General features: G+C 42.8%; 7 protein-coding genes across 10 annotated transcripts; 4 read left to right on the top strand and 3 right to left on the bottom strand.

Moving 5' to 3' along the window:
* Positions 1-90: 90 nt before the first annotated feature.
* Positions 91-3,034, top strand: rcn2 (reticulocalbin 2). 2 transcript variants are annotated; one of them, XM_049724079.2, is made up of 9 exons: positions 107-238; positions 364-444; positions 892-1,004; positions 1,081-1,183; positions 1,248-1,444; positions 1,517-1,630; positions 1,709-1,802; positions 2,092-2,231; positions 2,305-3,034. In XM_049724079.2, exons 3-9 carry the CDS (start codon positions 894-896, stop codon positions 2,446-2,448), a joined length of 903 nt encoding a protein of 300 aa, XP_049580036.1. In that variant the 5' UTR covers positions 107-238; positions 364-444; positions 892-893; the 3' UTR covers positions 2,449-3,034. The 2 variants fall into 2 exon arrangements, with proteins under 2 accessions (XP_049580035.1, XP_049580036.1); XM_049724078.1 differs by lacking the exon at positions 364-444 and having other exon boundaries at positions 91-238.
* Positions 2,626-6,358, top strand: pstpip1a (proline-serine-threonine phosphatase interacting protein 1a). 2 transcript variants are annotated; one of them, XM_049724075.1, is made up of 15 exons: positions 2,626-2,768; positions 3,507-3,607; positions 3,688-3,762; positions 3,841-3,875; positions 3,942-4,048; positions 4,127-4,189; positions 4,388-4,492; positions 4,629-4,674; positions 4,860-4,939; positions 5,245-5,343; positions 5,429-5,525; positions 5,596-5,683; positions 5,755-5,834; positions 5,964-6,052; positions 6,127-6,358. In XM_049724075.1, exons 1-15 carry the CDS (start codon positions 2,739-2,741, stop codon positions 6,256-6,258), a joined length of 1,227 nt encoding a protein of 408 aa, XP_049580032.1. In that variant the 5' UTR covers positions 2,626-2,738; the 3' UTR covers positions 6,259-6,358. The 2 variants fall into 2 exon arrangements, with proteins under 2 accessions (XP_049580032.1, XP_049580031.1); XM_049724074.1 differs by having other exon boundaries at positions 5,961-6,052.
* Positions 6,294-9,317, bottom strand: tspan3a (tetraspanin 3a). The gene is made up of 7 exons (XM_049724092.1): positions 9,142-9,317; positions 8,121-8,312; positions 7,852-7,926; positions 7,681-7,782; positions 7,455-7,610; positions 7,291-7,374; positions 6,294-7,185 (listed from the first exon to the last, which is right to left on the bottom strand). The coding sequence occupies exons 1-7, from the start codon at positions 9,202-9,204 to the stop codon at positions 7,093-7,095; spliced, it is 765 nt and encodes a 254-aa protein (XP_049580049.1). The 5' UTR covers positions 9,205-9,317; the 3' UTR covers positions 6,294-7,092.
* Positions 9,318-10,261: 944 nt separating this feature from the next.
* On the top strand, positions 10,262-13,639 carry si:dkey-24l11.2 (uncharacterized protein LOC100034462 homolog). 2 transcript variants are annotated; one of them, XM_049724065.1, is made up of 12 exons: positions 10,262-10,392; positions 10,776-11,356; positions 11,574-11,633; positions 11,706-11,758; positions 11,834-11,978; positions 12,051-12,391; positions 12,452-12,680; positions 12,753-12,867; positions 12,953-13,070; positions 13,127-13,238; positions 13,306-13,418; positions 13,485-13,639. In XM_049724065.1, the coding sequence occupies exons 2-12, from the start codon at positions 10,787-10,789 to the stop codon at positions 13,546-13,548; spliced, it is 1,920 nt and encodes a 639-aa protein (XP_049580022.1). In that variant the 5' UTR covers positions 10,262-10,392; positions 10,776-10,786; the 3' UTR covers positions 13,549-13,639. The 2 variants fall into 2 exon arrangements, with proteins under 2 accessions (XP_049580022.1, XP_049580023.1); XM_049724066.1 differs by lacking the exon at positions 10,262-10,392 and adding an exon at positions 10,393-10,536.
* A 136-nt stretch (positions 13,640-13,775) lies between these two features.
* ch25hl1.1 (cholesterol 25-hydroxylase like 1, tandem duplicate 1) lies at positions 13,776-14,739 on the top strand. The gene is given in 2 exon segments (XM_049724093.1): positions 13,776-14,183; positions 14,186-14,739. Coding segments are annotated over 2 exon segments (753 nt in total). The 5' UTR covers positions 13,776-13,984.
* Positions 14,740-15,479: 740 nt separating this feature from the next.
* Positions 15,480-17,678, bottom strand: kti12 (KTI12 chromatin associated homolog). Its single transcript, XM_049724091.1, has 9 exons — positions 17,441-17,678; positions 17,265-17,316; positions 17,134-17,186; positions 16,936-16,991; positions 16,795-16,874; positions 16,573-16,732; positions 16,435-16,497; positions 15,994-16,062; positions 15,480-15,669 (listed from the first exon to the last, which is right to left on the bottom strand). Exons 1-9 carry the CDS (start codon positions 17,589-17,591, stop codon positions 15,526-15,528), a joined length of 828 nt encoding a protein of 275 aa, XP_049580048.1. The 5' UTR covers positions 17,592-17,678; the 3' UTR covers positions 15,480-15,525.
* Positions 17,679-18,853: 1,175 nt separating this feature from the next.
* Positions 18,854-24,844, bottom strand: znf592 (zinc finger protein 592). Its single transcript, XM_049723208.2, has 9 exons — positions 24,677-24,844; positions 22,287-24,298; positions 21,956-22,134; positions 21,655-21,828; positions 21,420-21,579; positions 21,040-21,285; positions 20,610-20,722; positions 20,366-20,507; positions 18,854-20,289 (listed from the first exon to the last, which is right to left on the bottom strand). Exons 2-9 carry the CDS (start codon positions 24,276-24,278, stop codon positions 19,954-19,956), a joined length of 3,342 nt encoding a protein of 1,113 aa, XP_049579165.1. The 5' UTR covers positions 24,279-24,298; positions 24,677-24,844; the 3' UTR covers positions 18,854-19,953.
* Between the last annotated feature and the right edge of the window lie 786 nt (positions 24,845-25,630).

The raw sequence follows: 25,630 nt of genomic DNA, 5'->3' as shown, positions 1-25,630 counted from the left end.
GGTGTTTGAGCAACGTTTTTGGCTTCAAACAGATATGCGACCATTTTTCCACGACAGTGTTAAAGGCTTCTTGTCGTGCTTTGAATAATCACAAAATCTTTTTTGTTCACGTGCGGTAATTAATCAATTCAGGAAATCATTTATTTTATTGTGAAACGTCTAAACGGAAGTCCGTCAATCCGCATCCCCGATCGACACTGCACTCTGGCTCAAGAAGCAACACTAACAACTTTTCAAGGTAAATGCAAATATTCACTCGACAAAGTGTGCATCGCACAATTCGAATTGTTTAACATGATTTAACATTTTGGATATGTTCTAGTATTTTGGTTTGGATTCTGCTATTATGTTTGTTTACTGCAGGTCATTCACACGCTCAGATCAAATGTCCACACACATCTTTAACATCTTAAACTAGGTGCGAGAAGCTGCAAACACGACAAGGTGAAAATAAACGGCAAATCGGTGTTTACTGCACTTAATCGCGATGTCCAGGTTAACGCACTTCACAGCGCTATCTGACGTAGTACCCATATTGACCTGTAGGAGACAGCATAGCACCAAAGGAAGAAAGTGTAGGACGGATGGAAAATGCTGAGTTAAATATTTAAAATATAAATCATAATGCTGCATAATCGCTCAAATAGCCCCTTAAAGTAAGGCGGACCTTAGGACCAGGCCTTTCAACCAGCAGGCCTGCAGTTAGGGTTGGGGGTCATGTCTTGGAGGACTTTGGGACATCATATTCTCTTTGCAGCTTTGATGATTTCTATCTTCTCTCACTTGTGGTGGCAGTCGTGGAATAAAGACATGTTTCTCACTGCCACAACCTGAGATTCTAATAAAAGCAGTATCCGAATACTGACTTTACCTTGGTTTTGTACTCCCCAGAGATGGCGCCCTCTACTGTGACAACGGTGATGTTGCTTGCCCTTCAGTTTATGTTGGTACAAAGCGCTCACCATCATTCTCAACATGACATGAATGTCCTGCTGGGAGAGAAGGTTGGGAAACATCATGCATCCGTCTTTTCTTTTCATTTGATCACCTTGTTACTTAACTTATCCAATGTGTTTCGAGGACTCCGAGGACTTAAAGAAATCAAGTCCAGACGTGCAGAGACAGAAGATGTTGGAGATTGTAAAGAAGATGGACAAAAATGCTGACAAACACCTAAGCACAGGTAAGACTGTGTGCGACACAAAGAAACAAAGGTGAACAAGGGATTGATATTGCTTTCTTTCCAGAGGAGATTGCTCTATGGATTCAGCAAGTGTACCGAAAATATGCCATGGAAGACGCAGAGGAGCGCTTTGGCGAATTTGACACTGACAAAGACGGTCTAGTATCGTGGGAGGAGTACAACATGGGCACTCATGACAAGCTCTTGGATTTTGATGAAAGCGCCGTCATGGACGATCCTGAGCAAGAGTCTCTGAAACATGTACGTGCACAGAGATCCATCCCCGTGGGGCAGCGAGGTAAATTAAAACACGTCATTTTATCCTTCCATCAGCTCCACCTCAAGGAGAGGAGGCGCTTCAATTTCGCTGACCTGGACGGTACGCCAGGCCTCAATGTAACTGAGTTCCTGGCCTTCACCCACCCGTCTGAAGTGGACCATATGGCTGTAAGTTTAAATATATTTCAAATGTTTCAATGGAGTGTATGTTTTCGATTCTCTCATCACCCCTTCGTCTTATTACAGGATTTTGCAATTGAGGACGTGCTGAGTGACTATGACGCTGATCAAGACGGACTGATCAGTCTGAAGGAATTCATTGGTGACATTCGACGTGAAGGTTAGTAGTACATTTTGATTTAAAAAAAAAAAAAAATCAAATTTATTACTACTGTTCACTTTCACAACAAGATTTCTACACGTGGTTCCCTTTAATATTTTTCTAATGGACACACTGGATTTATATTATGGGCTGGGGTTCAACTGTAATTAACAAATTCCCCCACTAGGGGGAGCAACTATGCGCATTAATGATGCTTTCTTTTGCTTATGGGAATGTATTTTAAAAATCCAGTCCTGGTGGCTGTAAATTTTCTTCCCCAAATGCACTTGACTTTTTTTTTTTAAAGAGGACGCCCCTTCCCAGTGGGAGATTGAGGAAAGCGTGCGCTTCAAGGACCTCTACGATCAAGACAAGGACGGCAAGCTGAATCGCGAGGAGCAACTCCGCTGGATTGCGCCCAACAGCTACGGCGCTGCTCGGGAAGAAGTAAAGATGTGACCTAGACATCAGGTTTTGTATCGTCTCCATTTGCTAACGTTCCTTTCTTGGTTCTCGTCAGGCCCTTCACCTGATTAAGGAGATGGACCAGGATGGAGATGAGCGGATTTCAGAGGCTGAAGTCTTGCAAAACCAAGAGATTTTTATCAACAGCGAAGTGACAGACTACGGCAGACACCTGCAGTTGTCGCATGACGAACTCTAAGATTTGTTTCTCAAGCATAATTTGTTGTATTAAACGCAGCAGCAGCACAAGACCGCTGAGGAACTTTCTAAGCTAGAACAATGCTGATTGGCTCTCTGGTCATCGCCGGCGTGTGAAAAAGCGAAGTGACAGCGCACTTGTGTTTGCGACTCGCTGACACTCTTCCTCTTTTCAAACAAATGATCGGAGTCACGGTGCCACAACTCGTTTCCTGGAACGTTTTTCACTTGTTAAAGCTGCTGGTGTTCCGAGGCACATTAACAAGCTGAAACGGAGGGGAACCACTCAGGATGGAGTTAGAATTTAAGGATGCCTTTTGGGTGAGCTTGTGCCATGATTCATTGCTATTTTTTTCTTGTTTTGGTTTGAGGATCAAATTTTATCAGTTCATTTGGTTACTTTTTTTTTGTCATGATACTCTGCACTTTCATTTTACCACTTGCAGCGTACAAGACTGTACATAAAACTGAATTTCAAAACAAGTACCAAAGTATTTTGTGAGTTTAAAATGAATGTTACTAATCTACCAATGTAAACATTGTCTTCTAAGTTGCCCATGAGATGAATTAAAACTATTTGAAATGTAGGCATAAATGTTTCTAGGCGAGTTTTAGTATTGGTGCAAGTTAGCTAGTATAATTGCGTCTCTTGAATAAGGCACAAAGTTTCCTACATGAATATAATTGTATTACTAATCACATTTATATACATGAGGATTTGTGGAGGGGTATTCCACAAGTCATAAGGGAAATTGCATCATTCAGAACTGCTGAAGGCAATGGGAAGGATAAAATTAAGTTCTCAGTATATTTGATATTTCAAATAATACTAACAGGGCTTTAATTGAAATTAATGCAATGTATTTTTAGTCAATTTGGGAGTTCGCTAATGACAGCATAGACTCCCACTGTCACACTTCAAGTGCATTCAGGGGCTTTTATTTTTTAGTTTCCAAAAAAGCTGTGGCAAAAACCATAAGCCACCTCTTCAGAAGTGGGGAGGAAAAAAATTGGGCTCGGAAACTGAAAGCTGACTGAATGCCACCTACGATCTTCCAGGGAGGAAACTTCATTAGCAACGCTGGCTATGAGGCCCTCATCCAGAGACTAAACGATGGTCGGCGGACGTGCAAAGACATGGAGGAGCTGTTCAAAATGAGGTAGGCCTGTTGACACGTGGTGGTAAAAAAAAAAAGCAGTGTCACCCAAACTTGCATTGTGGTTGCCGCGGCTGTTGCAGGGCATCCGCCGAGGAGAAATACGGCAAAGAGCTGGTGGCCATCTCACGCAAGGTTGGGGGGTTCTACGAGATCTGGTGGGTGTGCGTGAACATGCAGCGAGTGGGGGAAAAAAATGACATCACTTCCTCTGAGCTTGTGTTTTGTTTCCACAGTACACTGAGAACGTCCATTGATGAAATGAAAACGCGTAAGAACAATTATTTTTTTTTTTTTTAAGTGTCCATGTTTCAAACCTTGTTTTTTTTCCCACAAGAAATGGAAATGATCGGCAACTTGCACATTAATCTGTCCGGCCTCTTAAAGGAGGAGGCGAAAAGGATTGAGCAGTTTAGAGAGAAGCAGAAAGAGCAGAGAAAAAGGGTATTTAAAAAAATATATATCTTTAAAAAATGTTTTCAAAGTTGTCATTGTGACATTTGTTTTTTCCTTCCTCCCCAGCTTGAATTCATCATAGAGAAGGTCCAGAAGAACAAAGTATCATTCTACAAGAAAACGATAGACGTAAGATTTTAATTGTAGTTTCTACTTTCTCATTTGAGTTTATTGCACTATAAGGTCAGTGCACAAGTTCGGCTCTTCGAAGTCCGCCATCTTGCATATTTTAGATGTTTCCCTCCGATTCAAATGATTAGGATCGTTCGTTACCAGGCTCCTGTTGAGCTTGCTGAAGAGAAGTGTTTGTCTCTTTGTCCGTCCCAGTCTGAACGACACTACGAGCAACGCTGCAGGGAGGCTGACGAGGCAGAGCAAACGGCTGACAAGATGAGAAACGCTTCCACGGCCACACCCAAACAGATTGAGAAGGTACAACGTTTTCATTCATCAGCAATAAGATTTGTTATTGTTCTTCAACAACAACGTTTTAATAATCAGCAATAAGTGACTTATTTGTTGTTCTTCAATATCACTGAAATATTTTTATCTTTTTGTCTATTTTCAGCTGAGCAACAAATCTAAAATGTGCAGGGAAGCTGCAGAGGAGGCGGGTATGAATTTGTGCTGCACTTACTTCCTTTTTATTGAGGATGTCACAAGTATCTATTCAAAGTTGTGACACAAACACACCTCCATTCTGTGTCGTCAGTATGACAAATGCAAATTCTGATTTTTTAATCTGGGCGCTTAATCTTACAATGATCAGTATATGTTTTTTTTTTCCTCCCCCCAATAGAGAGACAGTACAAATCCAACATTGATCAGCTGGACCAGATCCGTCAAGAATGGGAATTAACGCACAGCAACACGTGTGAGGTAACTCGTAACATGTAACATGGAGTGTTTATCAAGAGAGGAAGGTACAATCTGTTCGAAAGTGTCCGACATTCAACCAAAAGCGGCAATACCCGTTTAGTTTTCTCAACGAGGATGTGCGACACTTCCTATGATAGGACAATAAAATGAGTCACTCATCTTCAAACTTCCTTTGTTGGCACAAAACGTTGTTCTTGAAATACACGGTCGATTTGAGATTGCGCAATGCGATAATGGGATTTTCACGCGACGGTCACGTTTCGATGTATTTCGTTGAAATCGAATTTCCCAATCGTGTCTTGCAGCTGTTTCAACAACAAGAAACGGAGCGCCTGAAGGCCATGAGGAACGGCTTGTGGCAGCACTGTAATCATTTGTCCACGCAATGCGTGAAGGCCGATGAGGTGGAGCATCACCTATTAAAACGTATTAAAAAAGTTATCTGTCTTCAGCTAAAGTTTATAACGCTATCTTGTCTGCTGCTTTCAGTGTTATGAAGGGGTGAGGCAAATATTGGAGAAGTGTGACATTATCGCTGACATGAACACCTTTGTGAGGATTAAAGGCACCGGCACCAATCGTCCCGGTAAGTTTGACACGAGAAAATATTTGACGTGATCGCAATGTATTTTCTTCGCTCTTTCCCTCGCCTCTAGCTCCCGTCGAATACCAAAATTTCTACAAGAGGGATTCCGCAGAGGTCCGAAATGGAAGCATGGGACTCGTAGGCGGCGTGATGAAAAAGTCGGAAAAACACGTTTGGGTTCACAATCACGCGAGAACAAATATTGAGAGTTGACTGTTTCCGTTTGTAGGTTTTCAACTCTCCTTCAAGGGAACTCTGTGGCTGGCTCCAGTCTGAACGTTCATAAAGATCCTATTGCAGACAGTGGAGGTAAAATATGGGCTGAAATAAGAATCAAATTTTCTGCCCATGCCCACAGTAGAATTAGCAGTAGCACATTTTTAGCAGAATGAGCCTCACATTAAGTTCTTTAACTGGCGACGATTAATTCCACAGACGACTATGAAGATGTCTACAGCGGCCCCCTCAAGATTCAAGGCCCCCAAATGAACGAGCAGTACAAGGCGATGTACGAGTACGTGGCCCAGGTTTGTTCTTGGCTATTTTGTCATTTAATTGGATGGATAAAAATCACAGTTAAATAAGGTTTATTTTTCTTTAGCGAGCCGACGAGCTCTCCATGTCCGTTGGGGACGCCGTGCTCGTCATTGAACAGGGCCGAGACGGCTGGTGGATGGTGCGGCTGTATGGCCAAACGGGACTGGTGCCGGGATCTTACCTTGCCAAAGAATGAGTTTGGACAACGCAACTAGAACGACTTGTCAGTAATTATTTGTGAATAATGTAATTTTATTTCTCACATGTACAGCATTAAAACTTTAAATAATACCATATTCGTAGTGTTTAACTTCCTAATAGAAAGTATCCTGACATTATCTTGTAAAAATACCAGCTGCCCTTTCGTAAAAGCCTACAGTATCATTTCTCTGAAATTTCTAAAACCTATAACGCCATCACCCGAGTCACTGCGCTCCTTTCCAAGCTCATTACAAGTCGCTACAAATCGTCAATCAGTAGAAAGCGTAAGGATAAATACAACACAATTCAAAAACGTAACTTATGCATGGATTGTAAAACAGTCTGGAACCAACATGAAACAGTAGTGTAGCAATTCTACGTGGGAAAATGAAGCTTCTAATTTGATTCATAAACCAGTTGCATTTTTTTACTCCTCTAGGTGGCGCTGTTGGTTTGAATAAGAAATCAGTCTCAATGTTGAACAGACAGTGCTACCTCGAGGACTGAAGAAGAAAAAACAGCCACTGGTTCATGATGCAAATGTCAACCTTTGTTTTTCCCATCACTACGTAGAATATTTAAACGACTATTGGTGCTGAATTTCACTGCATCGTTACATAATATGGTCGAGCAGTCAACACACAGTGCAAATTAAAGAGGAAATCACCCTTCCTCCATAGAGTACAGTTTGGTTTGCTTCTCAAGATCAATCATTCATTCTGAACAAGAATTTGGGCTAAAGCTTTGTGGAGGCAAAAAAGCATGAAGCTTTAGTGTCTTTGTGTTAGTGTGGGAATGGATTCACCAAGGAGCCTTGAGCAGGTGAAGTTTAGGCGTAGGTGCCTCCTGTCATGAGGAGCTGATAGGCTGGATCGCTTCTTCTGCGACACAGCACGACGCACGCCGACAGCATCCCCAGAACCTGGTGTGAAAGAGGAAAAAGGGGATTTTGTAAGATATCACTTAGGTGCGACAAAACTAAATTCAGCCATATTCAAATGTATTCCGATGTGCAACGACGACGTACCTGGATGCCGGCAAAAGTCAACGCGGTCCAGATGACATACATCATAATTTCCTTTAACTTCTTCACAACCAGAACCTCACATCCCTAGACACAAACAATACACAGTGTAAAAATCCAGATGAATAAAAATCCATTTAGCATTCAAACAAATATGCTTTTTTTACTTCTTGGTAAAGTTCTTCAGGTCGAGTGAGGGACCCTGTACAGAGTCCCCCAACTTTTCCGTTACAACAGCTGATGGGCACGCTGTTGTTCTTAGATGCTTCATACCAGCGAGTGTACTGCCAGTCGGAGTAATTGCGGATGCCGCAGCACTGGAGCTGCACAAACAAATTTGCGTGCTTAATAAGAGGGACCCACACGTTCTCATCATTTGCTTAGCGTCCTCACCTGTCTCTGAATGTAGTCGATGGCGCGGCTCTGCGCGTTGCTGTTAGTGCCGTTGTACTCGTTGTATACTTCGTGGATGGAACCATTCACGTCATCTTCAACCTGGCAACGATAAAGAAATGAGATGTTAAGATTACACGTATGGAATAAAACACACACCTGCTTCCTCACCTTTGCTCTGTAAATATATCCAAGAACCACAACAGCTACTTCAGTCATGAAAACCAGCAGCAGGATGATGACAAACTGAGGAGAAAATAAAACAAATTAGCATGGATGCTACGGTATAACGGAATTTATTCTCTCTGCTTGGTGTAAAAACAGATTACAACGGATTCTCCTCACATAAAATACAAAACTATAAATTACACACTTCCAACTAAACTATTTTTTGTAATCCAATCCTTTTCATAGCAAAATTATTCACAGTTCGTACTGACCGACATGAGTCCACAGTGGCTCTCTCTCACGGTGGCGCAGCAACCGATGAGGCCGATGATGAAGAGGAGCGCTCCTGCCGCGATGATGACGACTGCCGGGACCAGCGTGTAGATGTCTTCGAAAAAATGGTCATAGTCATCGTACGTGATGAACACGTACGCGCCCGCGTAGCAGAGGATGCCAGCGGCAGCCTGTTGGGGAGTCATACATCAAATTCTCCTTTTATGCCACTTACACCACAAAGCCATTGAAGTATTACACTAGATGACAACTAAAATATTTAATATTCTGTACAGGTTCATAACGTGCCAAAACACACACAAACCTGCCTGTCCATGTTCTGGATGACAGTTTTGAATAACGGTAGGATTAAAACATTCAAAATGCTTGTTTAATTTTTATGACTGACTTTCCTACAGCATTAGTGTTTGTTATGGGATGCCCAGACTTAGTGAAATGAGGAACCCCCCCCCCCAGCATTGTATTATAAAGTTTAAAATACTTTCAATTTATTTATTCAAGTTAAAAAAAGTTCACAAGGCATTCTGTTCAAAACAAACCCCAGCTATACCAATGCCCAATGAAGTTGTATTATAGATTTTACTACTAATAATTAAGTTACGATTCGATACGATATCGATGAAAATTTATTATTTTCTGAGTCTACCTTTTAGCACCGAAAAAGAAAAAAAATCCAATCGCCATGTCTGAATTTAGCATTCAACAGACTTCCTACTTTTCCATGTTAACTTGGTTCTTTTGGTTGAAGACGACCTAATTTTCTGAGTTTGCGAATACGTTTACACAGCACGTTTACTCGAAGTTCTGTTTGCTTGGTTAAACAACGGCCGACTGCAACGATAGCAAGGCAGCTAGCCGAAACAGCTGAACTCGTAGCCGCAAAGTTCCCATACATATCCACAACATAGTGGCTAGCTAGCCGGCTAGCTCACTCGACGTTTCGCCGTGACGCACGACCTAACTCGGACCAACAATAACAAAAGAAATCCACAAGCTTACCCAAAATATGAGATTCAGAAAGACCAACACGGTCTTTGAAGAGGTGATACTACACTGGCCCATGGCCAACACTGCAATTTAAGCCTGTGCTTGTTTTTTTAAATAATTTAGTTTCGACAAAGACATAACCACTCTCACTCCATTCGCTCGACTGTAGGAATGTTAGTGTCGTAGCGCCACCACATGGAAGTGATGGGGATTTGCTGACATCCAGCGGTAGCACATGGTACTGCATCCACTGAATGACGTAACTCGAGTACGCGCGTTCGGTCGCAACGCGGGGTGGTAACGGACCACGGTACCAGAGGGTAACCTAAGCAAAAATGTACTCAAGTACTGTTACTTTTGATTGTAAAGTAACAGTGACATTATTAAGTTTAGAATAATATGACTCCGGTAAAATTAAAGTGGTACTCCAAATATTACGTTGGAAAAAATACAGAAGAAATGGTACTAACGTTATTGTTTTGTTGTTATTGTTTAAATCAGGCCATGGAAGTTCTAAATTCAGTAATATCGCATTAACAACAACAATGAATTATTTTAAAATAACACAAATTCAGCCAGAAGAAATGAATGGTCTTAACTGTCTTCGTTTGTGAAACAGCACGCGTCCCTGGCTGAAATTGATGGTTCAAAAAGCTTTTGTTGTTTTAGTCTGTAGTGAACAAGCGAGTAAAAAAAGAGTTGATAGCAACATTAAGACTCTATGACGTAACAGAAAATAGCATTCCCTGATAGAGATTATTAAGGACAAAAGATGAAAGCCACATTCAGGAACGCAAATAATGTCTTAAAACTGTTCATTTCTAAGACAACTATCCAAAAACAAACATATTATCATTTTAACCAATCTGTACTATTTATACAAACTCCATCACCCACAAAACATGAACATAACGTCCATTTCAATTTACAAACTACTAAATGCACACCATATCAAAAATGTTCTCATATATCCAAAAACAAAATACAGTACATTAAATACTTCACACTTAATAGTCAAAACTAACCTTGTGGCCTTTTTTCGTCAGGTGCCAATTCCTGATGAGATGAAATTTGATCCTTTCATTGAGACACTTTCAGATTCACGTTTGGTGGTTCGTCAATAATCTTTTGAGACATTTAACACACCAAAGCTGTAGAGGGCGACAAACGGAAAGTTGTCAAAATAATATCCCGAAGAAAAAAAAACATCAGGCCGCGCACTCTGACGTCTCTTGTTGCACTGCCTCTGATCGTGATTTATCGGTGAGAATTATATGCGTTTTAGAGATTTTTTTTTGTCATTTGATACATTATATTCTTACGAATACACTGACGCAAATTTTAAAGTGATATTTTCTCAATGTGACTCGAAATTACTTGGGGTACAGTCTCGTGACTGCTAGTAAAGTAAGTTGTTTTCATATCGCTCCTGTATGAAGTTAATTTAAACAATCCAATACGGGGATTTGTTGACAGACAAGATCAGGTTAAGTCTACTGCATACCGAACTGTAGACGTGTGTGTAAATTATTTATAGACATTTTATCTTCCTGGTTGAACTTTGCCCTGGCTACTATAAAGCTATATTTGTGAGTATACATAAAGCAAGCAAGTTTTTACAGAATGTCGGTGTTGTGTAAATCCAGGTGTGCAAACAATGGAGGATGGTGATGGAGGGGAGACGTGTGAGCCAAAGACACAGCAGCTCTGTCGCTTCTTCTCTCAGGGAAGACGCTGCTTCTTTGGGGCCAAGTGTAAATATTTACACACAAGATCTGATCACAAAGAAGTAATCCCGACTCCCTGCCAGGCGGACGTCCAATCCTCCCTCTCTGTAGGACTGGAAGGAAATGGTGTCATCACTCCCAAGCCCAAAGCGTCCTCAGGAGGAGGACGCCGCGCCTGCCGCTACTTTTTGTCAGGGCACTGCACGATGGAGGACAGGTGTCGCTACTGGCATCCACCGCAGTTCCCTTTAATGGGGGACCGCGCGGAACCGGTAGACCAGACCGGTTTGATGCAATGGAGAGCACCTGCGCCAAAGCCAAATGACCTCCAGGAGGTCAAACTGTGCAATCTAACGGAAGATGTCGCCGCTCAACTACGGGACACAGAGATCAAGCAGCTAAAGAAGCGTTTTCCCAAAGATCGTCTTATAATTCAAGAGCGAAGCGATGGCAAGGTTACGTATTACAGGGTCACTGTGGAAGCCACTGATCCAGACTGGGTAAATATTTACTTGTCTCTTCTTGTATTCTTATGAAGAAGGAAGTCCAGTGTCAGTGGCATCTTGGTTGACCCTAATGAGGACAAGCGCAATAGAAATTGGATGGAATGGAGTGCAGTACTTATCTCAACCAACAGAGGCGCTGTTGATTCAGTCTCAACTAGTTTGTATGAGAAGCTGTCTCGTCTCCACTAATCCATTCTTATGCTCTTTACAGCCTTTTGATTTAAAAGAAGTTGACATCATGGTGAGCTTTCCCGACACTTACCCACAAGAGGTAAAGACCACAACTGTAATTCAATGAAGTGATGAAGTCATGAGAAGCCACTATCGTTTTCATTCCCGTTAGATTTTCACCCTCGATATCCCTCTGGATCAAGAGCTGCCGCTAATCATGGGAAGGTATGAACCTGTCAATCAATCAATGTCACAATTCAGTGTTTTTGGTTGATTGACAGTTGTGTTGTGGCTTTGTAGGCATGTCCAGCAAGCGTCACTGGAGTGGCTCCAGGCGAAGCACGCCACCAATCAACTGCTCGGAAAAGTGGAGCTGCTCTTCCGACCTTTTCTCCGCTGGCTCGATCGTAGTTTGGAGAAACTTTTTACGGAGGGAGCCAGGCAGGTTAGTTCAATGGGAACGGCGACTTACGAGAGATTGTTTGCATGTGCATTGATTTTGCTCTTTTTATTGCAGTTAAAAAAAGACCGTGAGTTAGAAAAAGCCGGGCTGCAGTTCATACCTTACCAGGATCTGCTGGCAACGGTGTGTGAGAAATCAGACGATCATCCGTCGGACACCACCTCCGACGCTGCGAACGAGCAAGAAGAGGCCGGCGACGTGGCAGAAGCGGAGCGCTTAGGTTGCGATGAAGATCAACGAGAGGATGAGGAGGACGACGCCACTCACCTGGTGGAAAACATTAAGATCAGCGACGTCCGCAGAGGCACCGAAGTCAGGCTGCTTGGGCTGACGCTGGGAGAGAACACGGCCACCGTCGTGGGCCTCGGCGTCACCGTTTGTCTTCAGTGCAACAGGTAGCCGTGAATTGCCGAGGCTGAAGCATTTCTTCCACCGACTCGTTTTCACGTGCGCAGGTGTAAATTGATGGCGGACCTGACGTTGAACGGGAAGACGACCTGCGTTGCTCAGTGCGAGAAGTGCAGTGCGAGAATCAGCGCCGCGTTCAGAGCCTCCATGCTGCACCGCTACAGTGACGTGTTGGGCTACTTGGACCTCCAAAATGCCGTTCCTTCCGACCTGGTGCTTCAAGACTGCCAATTCACTGTGGGCTGCCTCGGCTGCTCACGAGAGAGCCCGGTTGAGGTACGAGCACTCAAAGTCTTGCTCACAATCTAAAACACTTGATTAATCTTTATTTTTTAATGTTTTGATTAGAACCTTTGCTACGGCCAAACAAAGGAGGTCAATTGTGAAAACTGCCACGGCAAGTTAAGTCTGCTGGCTGAGAGCGCCAGATTCCAATACATTCAGCCCCGCAGCAACAAAACAGGTGAAAGCTCACCTACAGATTAGCCAAAGTTTAATCTCTTAAACTGTGCTGTACTGACTTTTTTTTTTTTTATTGCTATGTGCAGGTCCAAATGCTTCAACTGTTAATTTCAAGACTGTAAGAGATCCAGCTGTTCAAAAGGGGAAACCACTACCGGAAAAAGGAGCTTGCAAGCATTACAAGCAGAGTCATCGCTGGCTCAGGTACTATCTTCACATTTTTCATTTTTGACATAAGACGACATGTGTTCTCTCCAAAGGTTTCCGTGTTGCGGCCGTGCTTACCCTTGCGACGTGTGCCATGATGAAGACCAGGACCATCCCATGGAGCTCGCCAGCAGGATGATCTGTGGCTTCTGCGCTAAAGAGCAGGTGAGCTCGGGAGTGATGATGCCAGAACTTCTGAAGCTGTCTCCTCTGATGGCTTTTGTGGTTGTAGCCGTACACCAACGGGAAGCCTTGCATTAGCTGCGGCAGCATGATGACCAGAGGTTCTCACACGAGTCACTGGGAGGGAGGATTGGGCTGCAGAAACAAAATGAAAATGTCAAGGTATTTAAAAAAATATATATATTATGATTCAGGTAGCAGTAGATTCATTCGTCTTTTCCTTTTCAGAAACGATCGGCAGAAGTACGCCAACACAAACAAGACGATTTCAAAGAAGGCCAGTGAAAAGTAGCAGCTTGATTTGTTACTTGGTGAACATGCAAAAAAAAAAAAAAATTCAATGAATTTCGGATTTTCTCCAATAAATCATGTTCTAATGATCATTTGGTGTGACTTGATATCATTTGTGTTTTGCTCTGATTTTTAAGAACCTGTTTCTAGGTCAGTTCAATCGATGAATGTGGAATTTGATTTTTCACATTTTCCCTGTAAGAACTAAAAAACTAAATAAAAGGGATAAGAAAAATATTCCGGTACTAAATGGCCCACTGACCGCAGACCCGTAGTTGAGGACCACTGCAAAGCATTTCTTCAAAGTGTGTTGTGCTATTGAATAGTTAATCTTCTGGGCTTGAGGGTGTTGACACTAAACCCCTTTGAGCTAAACTCCTCATTTAAAAGCGGGATTTTTCCAGGCTTGTCCATCCAGAAGCTGCACCAGCATCAAGATGTTGAACATGAGTGAGGTGCCCCTACGTCCTCTCACCTTCAGCCGTTCCGATCATCTCCTGCAGCCTCTCTGGAACCATCTGCTCATGCACCACCGGCCTCTTATCTCATCTCCTTTTCTCCCGGTCCTGCTGGCTTTTTCCAGCTACGTCGTCTTCAGTACGCCTTTTGCAGTCATGGACCTGCTGGGAGAAAGAGCGCCATCCAGCCAGGAAGGCGGCCCACAGTCGGAATGATGGCAAGAAGTTTCCAGACGTCTCTTTTTAATCACATTTTCTTCGTTCTGACGAGTGTGGTGGTCAGCATGTTCATCTTACCTCCGCCGGCGTTGCCTCAAGAAGCTCCCGCGCTCCTGGAGGTTTTCATCGACGGTCTGGCTGTTCTTCTTGTCTTTGACACCCAGTACTACATCTGGCACGTCGTACACCACAAACATGTGCAGCTGTACTGCTATGTCCACGCCGTTCATCACAAATGCTCGGCTCCTTTCTCCTGGTCCACCGAGCAGCTCAGCATCCCGGAACTGATGACGGTGGGACTGTGGCGCAACCAGGACCCCATTCTGCTCAAATGTCACCCTCTGCCTACTTGGTGCATCACAGTGCTTAGTGTCTAGATGTCTGTGGAGGACCACATAGGCTACGACCTACCGTGGAGTCTCAATCGCTTGGTACCCTTCGGCTTGCTGGGTGGAGCACCTGCTCATGACATGCACCATCAGAGGCCAAGTAGCAATTATGCTCCCTTTTTTTGAGCATTTGTGGGTTCATAATTTTGTTGTCGTTATAAAAACATGCAAGTTTCTTTATGTTGACTCGTTTTCTGAAACGACACAAGATGGCGCCAAAGCACTGCCAAATAGAAAAGTAACGCAACATTCTGTTACAGTTATTTATATTATAACAATTAGGCAACTATAAACCTGTTTTGGGAGGAAGGGACGGCTTGTTTTTGCTTTAAGTGGCATTATGGAATGAAGTGGTTACAATTTAAAAAAAAAAAAAGGATCACTTTGGAATGAAAAAAGCTGTCATGTTTGCTTTGGCAAAATCTTCTTGTAACTAAATTTATCATCTTCAACTTTGATCCCATCGTTACCAATGAAACTGTTGCTTCAAGCTGCTTGCTCGTGCATTTAATCGCAAATATGGTCGTCATTGTTGTTTGCTGACTCATTCCAGAAAGGGGAAAAAAAAAAAAGAAAAAAGTGCAGTCGTTAACGGCATGCGACCTCCTTTTCCTCATGATCTTCTTACATAAGTCCAAATCTTTACAAGCAGATAAATCATTCATATTTTCTTAATAGGTGGGTTGGGGAAAATAGGCTTCGGAAGGTTGTGTACAGGTCAAGCACACCGTTGGAATGAATTAAGGACATTGTGTTCTTGAAAAAGTGCTGAAGGGTGCTTTAGTTGTTCATGACTAACTTGAGGAAGTCAGTGAAAGAGTAGCAAACAACAAATGACATTCCTCTAAAATAACGCTGAGTCGATATTTCCAATTTAAAAAGATCTCTATTTTAATTTGTGACATATATTCATCAATGGAGACTCTTATTTAAATACTGTACAAACATGTTGGATATCTGACCCGTGTTCTCGGTGGGGTGCATCTTGCTGTAGCTGATGAACTGACGCCGGAATTTACGCAGCTCGGCCATGTTGACGCTCCTGGTAAACTCGATGTTTGACATCCGGTTAAGAACTTTTAGATTAAGTCATGACCTGATTTTTTTTTTCCATGTCTATTTCGAAATCAACCTGACCTTGTTTTTAAATCAAACGCTGCCGTGTAGAAACAACTTGTATGGTGACGTCACCGTTTTCTAGCTGCCAATAAAATCCACTAAACCGTATAATTTCCTCGACTTGTTATTACAGACTTTGAATCGATTTCTATTCATTCATGGAGCCTTCAGACAAGCCAGCTGATAGCCAACATCATCTCTCCCATGGGAGGCGGAGCTTGATAATTCAGAGTGAGTTTTTTTGAAAAAAAAAAAGGATATTTTCTCTGTTGTGCCTGGAACTGGGATGCGATCTCCAGGAACGCTTGTCTTCTGTGCATTGAAAATGGCCTTCAAAAAGGGAAGAAAATAAAAGAAATACTTTGACATGAATGCAAAACATTAACCGCCATCAGTCAATAATTCTGCCACAGTGGAAATCTCAGCAGCTCATTTAGCACTTTTGTTGTAAAACACTCACACGCAATTAACGAACGAACCACAGTGCTTGTTTGAGGTTTTTCACGCGTCGCAATTAATATGGCTGCTTTTTTTTTTCTCCTCCTACCTCACTCCATTGGCATCCCAACTGCAAGAAATGATATTCATTATCTCGTCACCCCGCAGCCAATCAATAGCTACGTTTACTTGTGCACAGAAATCAATATTTACACAAACCCTTGCGTGGGTGTGACATCATCAGCGAATTTGGACGAGACATACCGTTAACACATCCTGTGTGGTCTTGTCTAACTCATACAGGAAGTTTGCAGATGAAAGTGGTTGCTGCAGAGACACAGATGAGTATGAGTTCATTTTCAGACAAACATCGATACTTTTTTTTCTTTTTGTGTGCGTTACGTTTTGAGTGGATTGGTTGGGTGGCGGTGCTTTCCTTTTGAAGAGTGCGTCTGCGATGGCTTCAAATGGAGTCGTGTCATCTTGGAGGATGTTGAAAAGGGGACTGTCCCACCGATTTCTTGAGTCTGGTGCTTCAAACCGTAGAATTAATGCGTTCAAGCTACACATGAAAGGAGTAATGTCAATAGATTTGTAAAAGTTATAATTTTAAGACTCGCTTACATGTCCTGTGTGTATTGCTCTTCCGCATCTCTACTGTTGTTCCACGCCAAGCTCACATCATCTGATGTCAAACAATACACCTTAAGAAAAAAAAAATCAATGTTTATTTATTTCCAAATTGGCATTGTTTAATGTACTTACCAGGCAGTGTGGCGTCTGTGCATGTTTTACGAGACAGAAAAGCTCATAGCGGTAGCCTGCAATAAATAAAAGTGAATGCTCAAAGGTAAAATCACAATTGTGTAGGCCCGGCATATTTATGCTTTATATTAACTGATACAAATTTTGTGTGTCTTTTATGCTGTCAACATTTCATCTCCATTGTATCAAGTACATTACCTTTAATGTAGTTTAAGGAATCCAATATAACAATGTCATCCTTGCTGACTTTTCTGAAAAACCAAAAACACACATTAAAAAAAGGAAACAGACAATTTAAAAAAATACAGGTCTATCATAAGAGCACCCACCTCTCCACTTCAGCTTTCAGGGCAGCTCTAACTTGTTTTTCCTTTTGAGAATCTGCAACATTATTATTTACACACTTATTTACTGTGAACAAATGCATTTGTATTCGAGTTTCACAACAAACTAGATGATATTTAGCATTTTATGGCAAAACATATTCCTGTAGTGGTTAGCTTGCCTGCATACACGGCGTTCTTCTCAGCTGCCAGGGAAGAGTCTCCCACAATGTGAACCTTTCTGTCCGTGTTTTGTTCAAAATACAATTTTAATTCCTCTGCCCTCCGTGTTTTACCACTGCAAGGATAACCACACATAATTATTAAAGGCATGACTATTTGATTTTGTTTTGTTGTTGAAGCTACGCTAGCGGTGTTGTGGTAGCATGTTTGGACAATGACCCGGATGTGATTACTAAAAGTGTGCGACAAAATAAAAGCAGGTCAAACAAATAAAATGTTAATTTATTTTTTCTCGCACAAAAGCCCACTTACTAAATTGAAAAAAGTAAAAACAATATTAATTTCTTAAAATAACGCATTCACTTAAACTACGTTGTGCAATTTTTATTTCGGCAAACTTCACTGATGTATTAGTAATTTCACCAAAACATTAAAATTTCAAGAATTACTCCAGCTCAAGTCATAATTTCATTCATTAACAATAAATAATTGAAGAATTTATTAATTTTTCCATATTTTAATACTTTAAGTTGACTTTATATTCATCTATATTTTGTCACTTAAAAACCCTCAAGATTAAAATCCAATATACGTTGAATTGTTGATTGTGTTTTTTTTAATGTAATTGTGAAATGTGAATCTAAACAGAAGAGGGCAAAAAGAACAGTTGGTTGAAAGAGATTTGTTTATTCAAGTTACATTACATAATCACATTCCTATAAATGATAGCAAACAAATTCCAACACTCATCAGAATTATCTTAATTGCCAGGAATGTTAAAACATGCAAAGATTTTGTCTCCTCTAGTTAGCGCATCTCTTGTACTACACAAATGTCTTGCGGCCAATTTTGGGTTTGATTACGAAGATTGTCTGCAGGTCTTCTCGACTATTGATGACCTCAGTGGAAGAACCATCCGCCACACCTTTCTTGCCCATAAAATGACCTAAATCAACACAAGCACATCATCTAACGTAGAAGAACAAAAACCATAAGCCTGACAATGTGACCTCTCTTACCTGTTGCCCACATTCCTCCAACGCTTGGATAGGTCTTCATCCTGGAACCCTTGTTTCTCATCAGAGTCTTCGAAGAGGTCATAGTAGACACGAGGATGACACAGAGCAGGAGTCCTGCTCTCCAAACTAACTTGCCTTTCATTGGTCTTAAGTGTCAAATTGTGATTTGATTCAAATGTCTTTGCACCTCTGCCCTCTGGAGATGCTGGAGATGCGCAGTTATAGTGAGAAAGGATGGGCTTCATATTCTAATGGGATGAAGTCACCTCTCCTTCTCATTGATGTCTTCTACGACCCAATGGAATCGAATACAAAAGCTGCGTCAAAAATTTGCTTTAGAATTTACATTCCGTGTGACGCCCCCCTAAAAAAAAAAAAAAGGTTTGACAGAAATATAAATAAATGCACCAATTTATTTGTATGTAATTTGGGTAAACATAATAGTAAGGCACACAGGCCACTACATGCTGAATAGATGTCTTATCTTAAAAAAAAGGCTCTTAAGGCAGGTATACAAGTTGTCACTGTAAAAGGTATCAAAAGTTAAAAAAAAAAAAAATGCGTATCCTTCAACGAGCACAAAAAGGCAAATCATGCATATCAGCCAGCAGAGAGAAAGAAAATGAACAAGTAGAACTTAGAAAATTGAGTTTCACAAGTCAACATGACTCAATAGTCCCAATATGGTTCCCGAAATCAATTTATAAAATTTCATAATGTGGGATTATACTCATTCTGCATTGCACTGAGATTATTTGCGACTCCTCTGCGCATTTTACAATCACTGCCCTTTATAATGGAGGTAGTTACCGTCACACTTAAAACAAAAAACCCTGTCAAAGGATCCCTCACTTGCTCTTCCTATTTTTTGCTAGTCACAACACGCGATATCCGATCTTGTTAACGTACCTTGATTTTGACATTATAGATCTCCTCCAAAAGTCCACTGAGGTATTTTTAATACTGCTAAACCTCACATTCACCAACCTTCCCTGCTTTGCCATTTTTTTTAAAAAAGCATATAATGCTTATAATATAGTAAAAGGCATTTCATTTTCATGATTAGTACTGCTTCCAAACAAATAGTGCATAAAAACAGTGCCAGGAATGCCATCGATAGACATTTGGTGGCATTAATACTAAGATTTAAGTAACTAAATTGTTGACTACAAAAATGGAAAGCACAATCTTATCCATGTTATCTGTTTGTACCAAAATTAAAACCCTTTTTTTTTTTATATATAATGGCGGTATGAGTATAAAAAAATAAAAAATCTGACTGTCACAGTCTGACAGGCAGAATGAATCTCATAACCAGCATGCAAAGTTAAATAAAAATCGATGAAACCAGGCTTACCAGTTTGTCACTGAATATATAACTATGAATATAAAAATACCGTTTTTTTGTTCGACCTTTTGTTTGACTGCGCTGCAAAAATGTGAGCGTGAGTAGCAGCATGTGGTAAGCAGCTTGAGTGACGGACGTGTGGACGTCACAGTCCTGACATCTGAGTTAGATCTGAGTCCTTGTCTGTCTCCGAGGGCTCGGCTTTGGTCCTCGGGTCGCTCGCTACCTCCTCGGGATCTTTAATTTTGTGCACGATGACCCGGTGTCTGCTGAGGGACAGAGACGACGTGAAGCACAGGCCGCAGTGAAGGCACTGAGGAGTGTTTGCGGCGCTTCTATGCTGAGCGATGTGCTCCCGGAAGTGGTCGGCGTCGTCCGTGACGAATCCGCACTTAGCGCAGCGCAATTGGCTTTTTACACGCTTGGATAAAGGAGCCACATCCCGATCCTCCTCCTTGCCCGAGGTTGCCGCGTTGGAATCCTGCGATCGAAAGAGGCCTCGTTACGCCGAGCGGTGATATTCACACAAATAGTTAACGGCGAAATATTTTTCCCACCTTGCTCAAATCTTTTTTGCATGCCTGGATGGAGGATTTTGGCATTTTTCCAAGGTCGGGATTTTTGATTCCATGCATAAGACTGATGTGGTTCTTCATCATCACACTGCTGGTAAATGTTGTTTGTCTGTCTGTGCAATACCTTTCAAAAAAGTGCAACAAGGTATTTATATTGTGTCATCAGTCAAAATCAAACCAGGAATCAATTGCGGAAAAATGATTTGTTGGTCATGAAACTTCTTACCAGCAAGTGTACATTTTCTTCTTGCTGTGGTGGTCACAGCGAATGTGTCTTCGGAGGCTGGTCGCCGAGCTGAACGACTGGTCGCACTGTCGGCAGGCGTAGCGCTTCAATGACTTGAGGACAGGAGACGTTGAGTGAGTCGACATTTCAACGTCACGTGGGAGCACAGTCCCAATGACTTCATCGCGTGTGCCGTATTAGTCCGCATGAACTGGTCTCAATAAATGTGACACGATGGCGCAATATAAGAATAACTTGTAGCTACTGAAGATTAGATACGCTTTTTATGGTCAGGGACATTACGCTCGCTATTTACTTTAACACCACGTAAAAACAATAAAAAACAAACTGTTGAATTAAAAAAAAAAATATCAACATGTATCTCAATGGATATTTTCTGTCATTTGAAAAAGCCCAAGTAGTTCTTCACCTTGCCATGCTTGGACTTCAAGTGGGAAAGGTAAAGGTCTCGCTCAGGGAAACACTGAAGACACTCGCCACACGTCCAGCCGGACGGTTTCACTCGAGGCTTGCCGTCCTGCGCCGCCTTTTTTCGGGGAGCCTCCGTGCGTTTTACCGAGGCGCGGCTGGGACTGGGCTGGTGCTGCAAAGCGCTATTTTTCGTTTTTTTACTGTTCACTTCCGTCTCTGGTCTTGCCTCTCCTCCATGAACACTCTTTGGAAACAAAAAAAATAAATAAAAACATTCTTTTTCAAGGCTTGGACCAATCCCCCGCATTGCATTCCGAAAACATTCCTCCCATATTTCTTGCTCACAAAAGACACTTTGTTGATCTTGTCGAGGTTTACCTTGAAATGCTGCATCAGCAGCTGCTTTTGAGAGAAGACCGAATTGCATTCCGGACACTTAAACACGCAGGAGAGACGCTTGTTGGCGTCCTGATGAAAATGTTGAAAGAGTAACCACTTCTTGGAGAAAAGGTCACCACATGAGCACTTGAAGGTGAACCTGCGAAACAAAAGAGACATTTAGTTGAAAGGAGAAAAGCACGCAATCTGATTTAAAATGTCATCACAAACTTACTGAGGAGGAATTTTGCTAGCGCTGTGTTTACTCTTTAAATGAGCTTCATAGCTGTCGGAGGTTTTGAAGGCCACCGGGCAGACGGAGCACTTGTGGAGAACCTCGCAGTGTTTCTCCTCAATGTGCGACTTTTGTCCGAGAAGGGTTTTGAAAACCACTTCGCAGTGAAGACACCTGGAGGGAGAGAACGGCGAGCTTCACGTTTCGGCAATCGTCCAGATTGAAAATGTGTATGGTGGCAGAATCCGACTGTTGTCCAATCTCGAGTGTTCGTCATCTACCGTGAGCGAGCGCAACTTACTTGTACCAGGCTTTGCGTGCATAGTGGAGACAGTTTTCCCGAACGTGCTTCTGAATGTCTTCAGAGAGCCCCATGGCGCCGCACTCGGGGCAGCAATAGGGGGGCTTGAGTGTGTGGATGCGCTGGTGGGCTTCCAGGCTGCACCTGTTGGGTAGCAACATGGAGCAAAGCTTGCAAAACTGTTGGAAGAGAAAGGGGAGGGGGAGGGGGGAGTAGCATGGAGATGTTCAGCAGAAGCACATTTCAGTTGAAACATAAACAGGCAACTGATTAGTTTGGACCTCCCTGATAAAAACTTCAAACTTAACATTTGCATCAAAGGTCTACTCACCAGTCCTTTCTTCTCATCTGCCATAGATTGATAATGGCCAGCGAGTGCCTGGTGGTCCGGCATTTGCTCGTTGCACTCCAAGCAGCACAATTTGTGGTGGATGACGTTGTCCGGGTAGAGGGGCATGACGGGTTGATTTTTAAGCGCGCGGGACGGCGCGGCCCGAGACTCCGTCGTCTCCGCGCCGAGAGGGACGAACATGTCGGCCTCGGCGATGGGTTTCATGTGGAGCTGCGTGCACTGCATGACGGCGCCGTTGTTCTTGTGCTGTCTGGCGTGGGCCAGCAAGGCGCACTTGTTGAAGAAGACCATGGTCTTGGCGCAGTGCGCGCATCCCACCTCGATGTGGACGCTCCGCCGGCTGTAATGGAAGGCGAGGCTACGCTCGACCCCGAACGAATCCCCGCACTCGAGGCAGCGGTAGCCTCGCGCCGGGAGGCGGATGTCGCTCTCGGGCGGGGGGTTCAGGTCAGGCACGTAGGTCGGCACGGGGTTGGACTTGTTCAGCAGCCGGTTTAGAGTGCCCGCCGCCGTGTTAGGGACAAACGTTTTGACCTGGTGCACCAATGGGACGGCGCTGCTCACAATTGAGGAGATCGAGTGCTGGCTGGATCGATGCGAGGTGGAGCGGGCGCTCACGGAAGCGGCGACGCTGTGAGGGACCAGGTTTAAACTGGCAAGGTGTGCCGCTTTGGGAAGTGGGGCGGAAGATATTCTCTTTGGTTTACGTGCCTGGGGAGCAGCTGACCTTTTGACGGGTAAATTGTGGAACGCTGTCGGAGTCCTGGGCCTTTCCTCCGATTTGCTGTGCAAGACTTTTGGTGAATACGCTCCGTCCTCACTCAGCAAACTCTGCGACGGCGAGGATTCGTAAGCCGAGTGGACGTCGTCCGTTTCGGAATCGGGCGGCACGCTGGTCACGGTGCGCTTCACCTGCCCGCTGGTGGTTTTGATAGTCTTTATTCGGACCTTGGGGATGACAGGGGGGGAACCCCTGGCCTTGCCGCTGCTGTCGCTGCAGATGCTGACGGGGCTGTCGGGCGGCTTCATGAGGCGCTTCACCGCTTCGAGCGGGCTCATGGGACTACGAGGGGATCTGGGTACCTTGGGGCTGTATTTCGTGTAGTCGCTGTGCATCGTTGGAGAGTCTCTTTGGCTCGTTTGCTCGCTGGGATCCTTTCTTGCATTGAGAGCAACCAGAGCTTCAAAGCAAGATGGAACTATCGAAGAGTATGGCTTCATTTGAGAAAACGGGTCAAGGTCATCTCCTAAATTGCGGGTAGCCTGACTTAAGGTCTTGTTACTGCTTAGACGAGTAAGGCCGCCGAGCGCTCTTGTCATTTTATAACCGACACCGCCGTCCTCCTCACTTCTCCCGGGCGACGCATTGTCCTTCTGGAACTCATTGAAAATACATAGATTTGCTTTTTGTGGATTGTCTGCTGCTGAGGGTTCCAGCAAATTGGATTCGACCGGGAAACAGGATCTCTCTAGCTTGGGATGGACATTTTCTCTTCTTATTAAACCGTCTTCACGCTCAGGACTGGAAATAGGACTCGAGTGAGACTTTGATTGGGAAAAAAATGGCGTTGCATCAGGTTTGTGTTGAATTGGTGCTTTTCCAAGAGATTCACTTGAAAATTCCCCATTGAGAGCAGAGACAAATGATTTACTGAAGACACTGTTTGCCGTCTCACCGGATCCTTGTCGATTAAATCCATTTTGCAAAGTTGGTTCTGAGTGGAGCCCGTTTCCAAAACTTTCCAAGGGCTCCTGAAGATGCGTGTTTTTCACAATTACACTCACAACAGGAACATCCACAGCAGGGGTTGCTTGATGACTCAAATTGTCGTTGGTAGTTACTCCTGAGTGTTTTAGATGCACCTCATCATTCCCCTCTTGGATGGGCTCTTTGGCATCCAAGCCCGTGGCATCTGGGATGTCAAAGGCTGCTAGAAGATCATCAAAATCCGGGGTTTTCATGTCACCCATGTCTGCACAGTCTCATAAACCTGCACAGGACACATAGTAAATAAAATTAATCCTGCACGCAGTAAGTGAAAGTTGAACTGAGAGATTTCTTTTTAACTCGAGTAATATCAATTTCGCTTTCTCGCTAACAAGATAAAGTCAACTACTAAACTCGAATCTGTTTAGTAGTCACAAACTTATAATGACATTTCAAACTGTCTATTATTTCCAAGTCGTTGGTACTTATTATACCGCATGAGTGCACAATTATCTGCATGAAGCACACGTACAATGTTTTGACGGTAGCAATTAGCCAAAAAGCTAACTTAGCCGCGTCGCTACACTACGGAGGGTAGTAAGCAGGGTTAGCGCGATGCTAGCCGCGTTAAACACAACGAGCGACCGATGAGCCAGCTTACCATTTGACCCGGGTTTGCTAAACAGTTCTATGTACTATCGGAACACCCTGTTTGTAGCCTTGCATTTAGATCACGTACGCCAACGTGTGCTAGGTTATTGCGAGGCTAACTAGCTAGCTAGCAAGGGCGCATAGCGAGTACGTGGGCTCCACCTTCCCCGAGGTTGGTCTTGCAGGCTTGCGTGTGTTTCTTTTGAGTTACGGTTAAGTTACGGAATCAAATAAACACACTTAAGCAGGTGTTAACCAGTTTTAAAAAGTATTTAAAAAAAATGAATGAATAAATAAAATACTTGTTTTGTCACGTAAAAATATGACATTAAGTGACATTATAATTAGACATTAAAATAGAGATGTGTATGTGTCATTACATCAACATTTGGCTTAAGTAGGCCTGCTGTGTCGGAAAATAATTTTTAAAATGTACCGAAAATATTTTAAGGCTGGTATTTTACGCAGCACTGCCCTCTGCTGTCAATTGAAACTCTTTTCTGGGTTTGGTCACGTGATGCTCACCAACTGTACAAAGCTATATTCAGTTGTTTGGTATTGATGGTGACATAACATTGTCATAAAAAAACAATGTCCTACTTACAATAAAGTTTTAAACCTGTATAGTGATCATCTTCACTGAATCCACCTGGACCATGGACCAGCACCGTTTTACAATGGGTGTGACAGGATGACATTTGCAAGAAGATGACTAAAGTTTATAACGTCATAAACACTTGGAAGACCTCCCAACATACAATAAAACTGGAACTTTCCCTCCAAAACAAATTTGTACTTTAATTGCATTTTTTCCTCGTTTATTTCTATATCAGAGAAAATATTCTCAAAATAAAATATATTAAAAGATCAGGTGTTTGTTTGTTTTTTAATATATGCTTGCTTCTACCGGTGCACAATTTTGATGAAGGCACAATTCTTGCGTCATTATGTTTACAGTAATCTC

Source organism: Syngnathus scovelli, chromosome 6 (genome assembly GCF_024217435.2).
Source record: "Syngnathus scovelli strain Florida chromosome 6, RoL_Ssco_1.2, whole genome shotgun sequence".
In the NCBI taxonomy this organism is placed as follows: Eukaryota; Metazoa; Chordata; class Actinopteri; order Syngnathiformes; family Syngnathidae; genus Syngnathus; species Syngnathus scovelli.
Note: the sequence above shows the minus strand (reverse complement) of the source record. Positions and strands in the feature narration are given on the sequence as shown.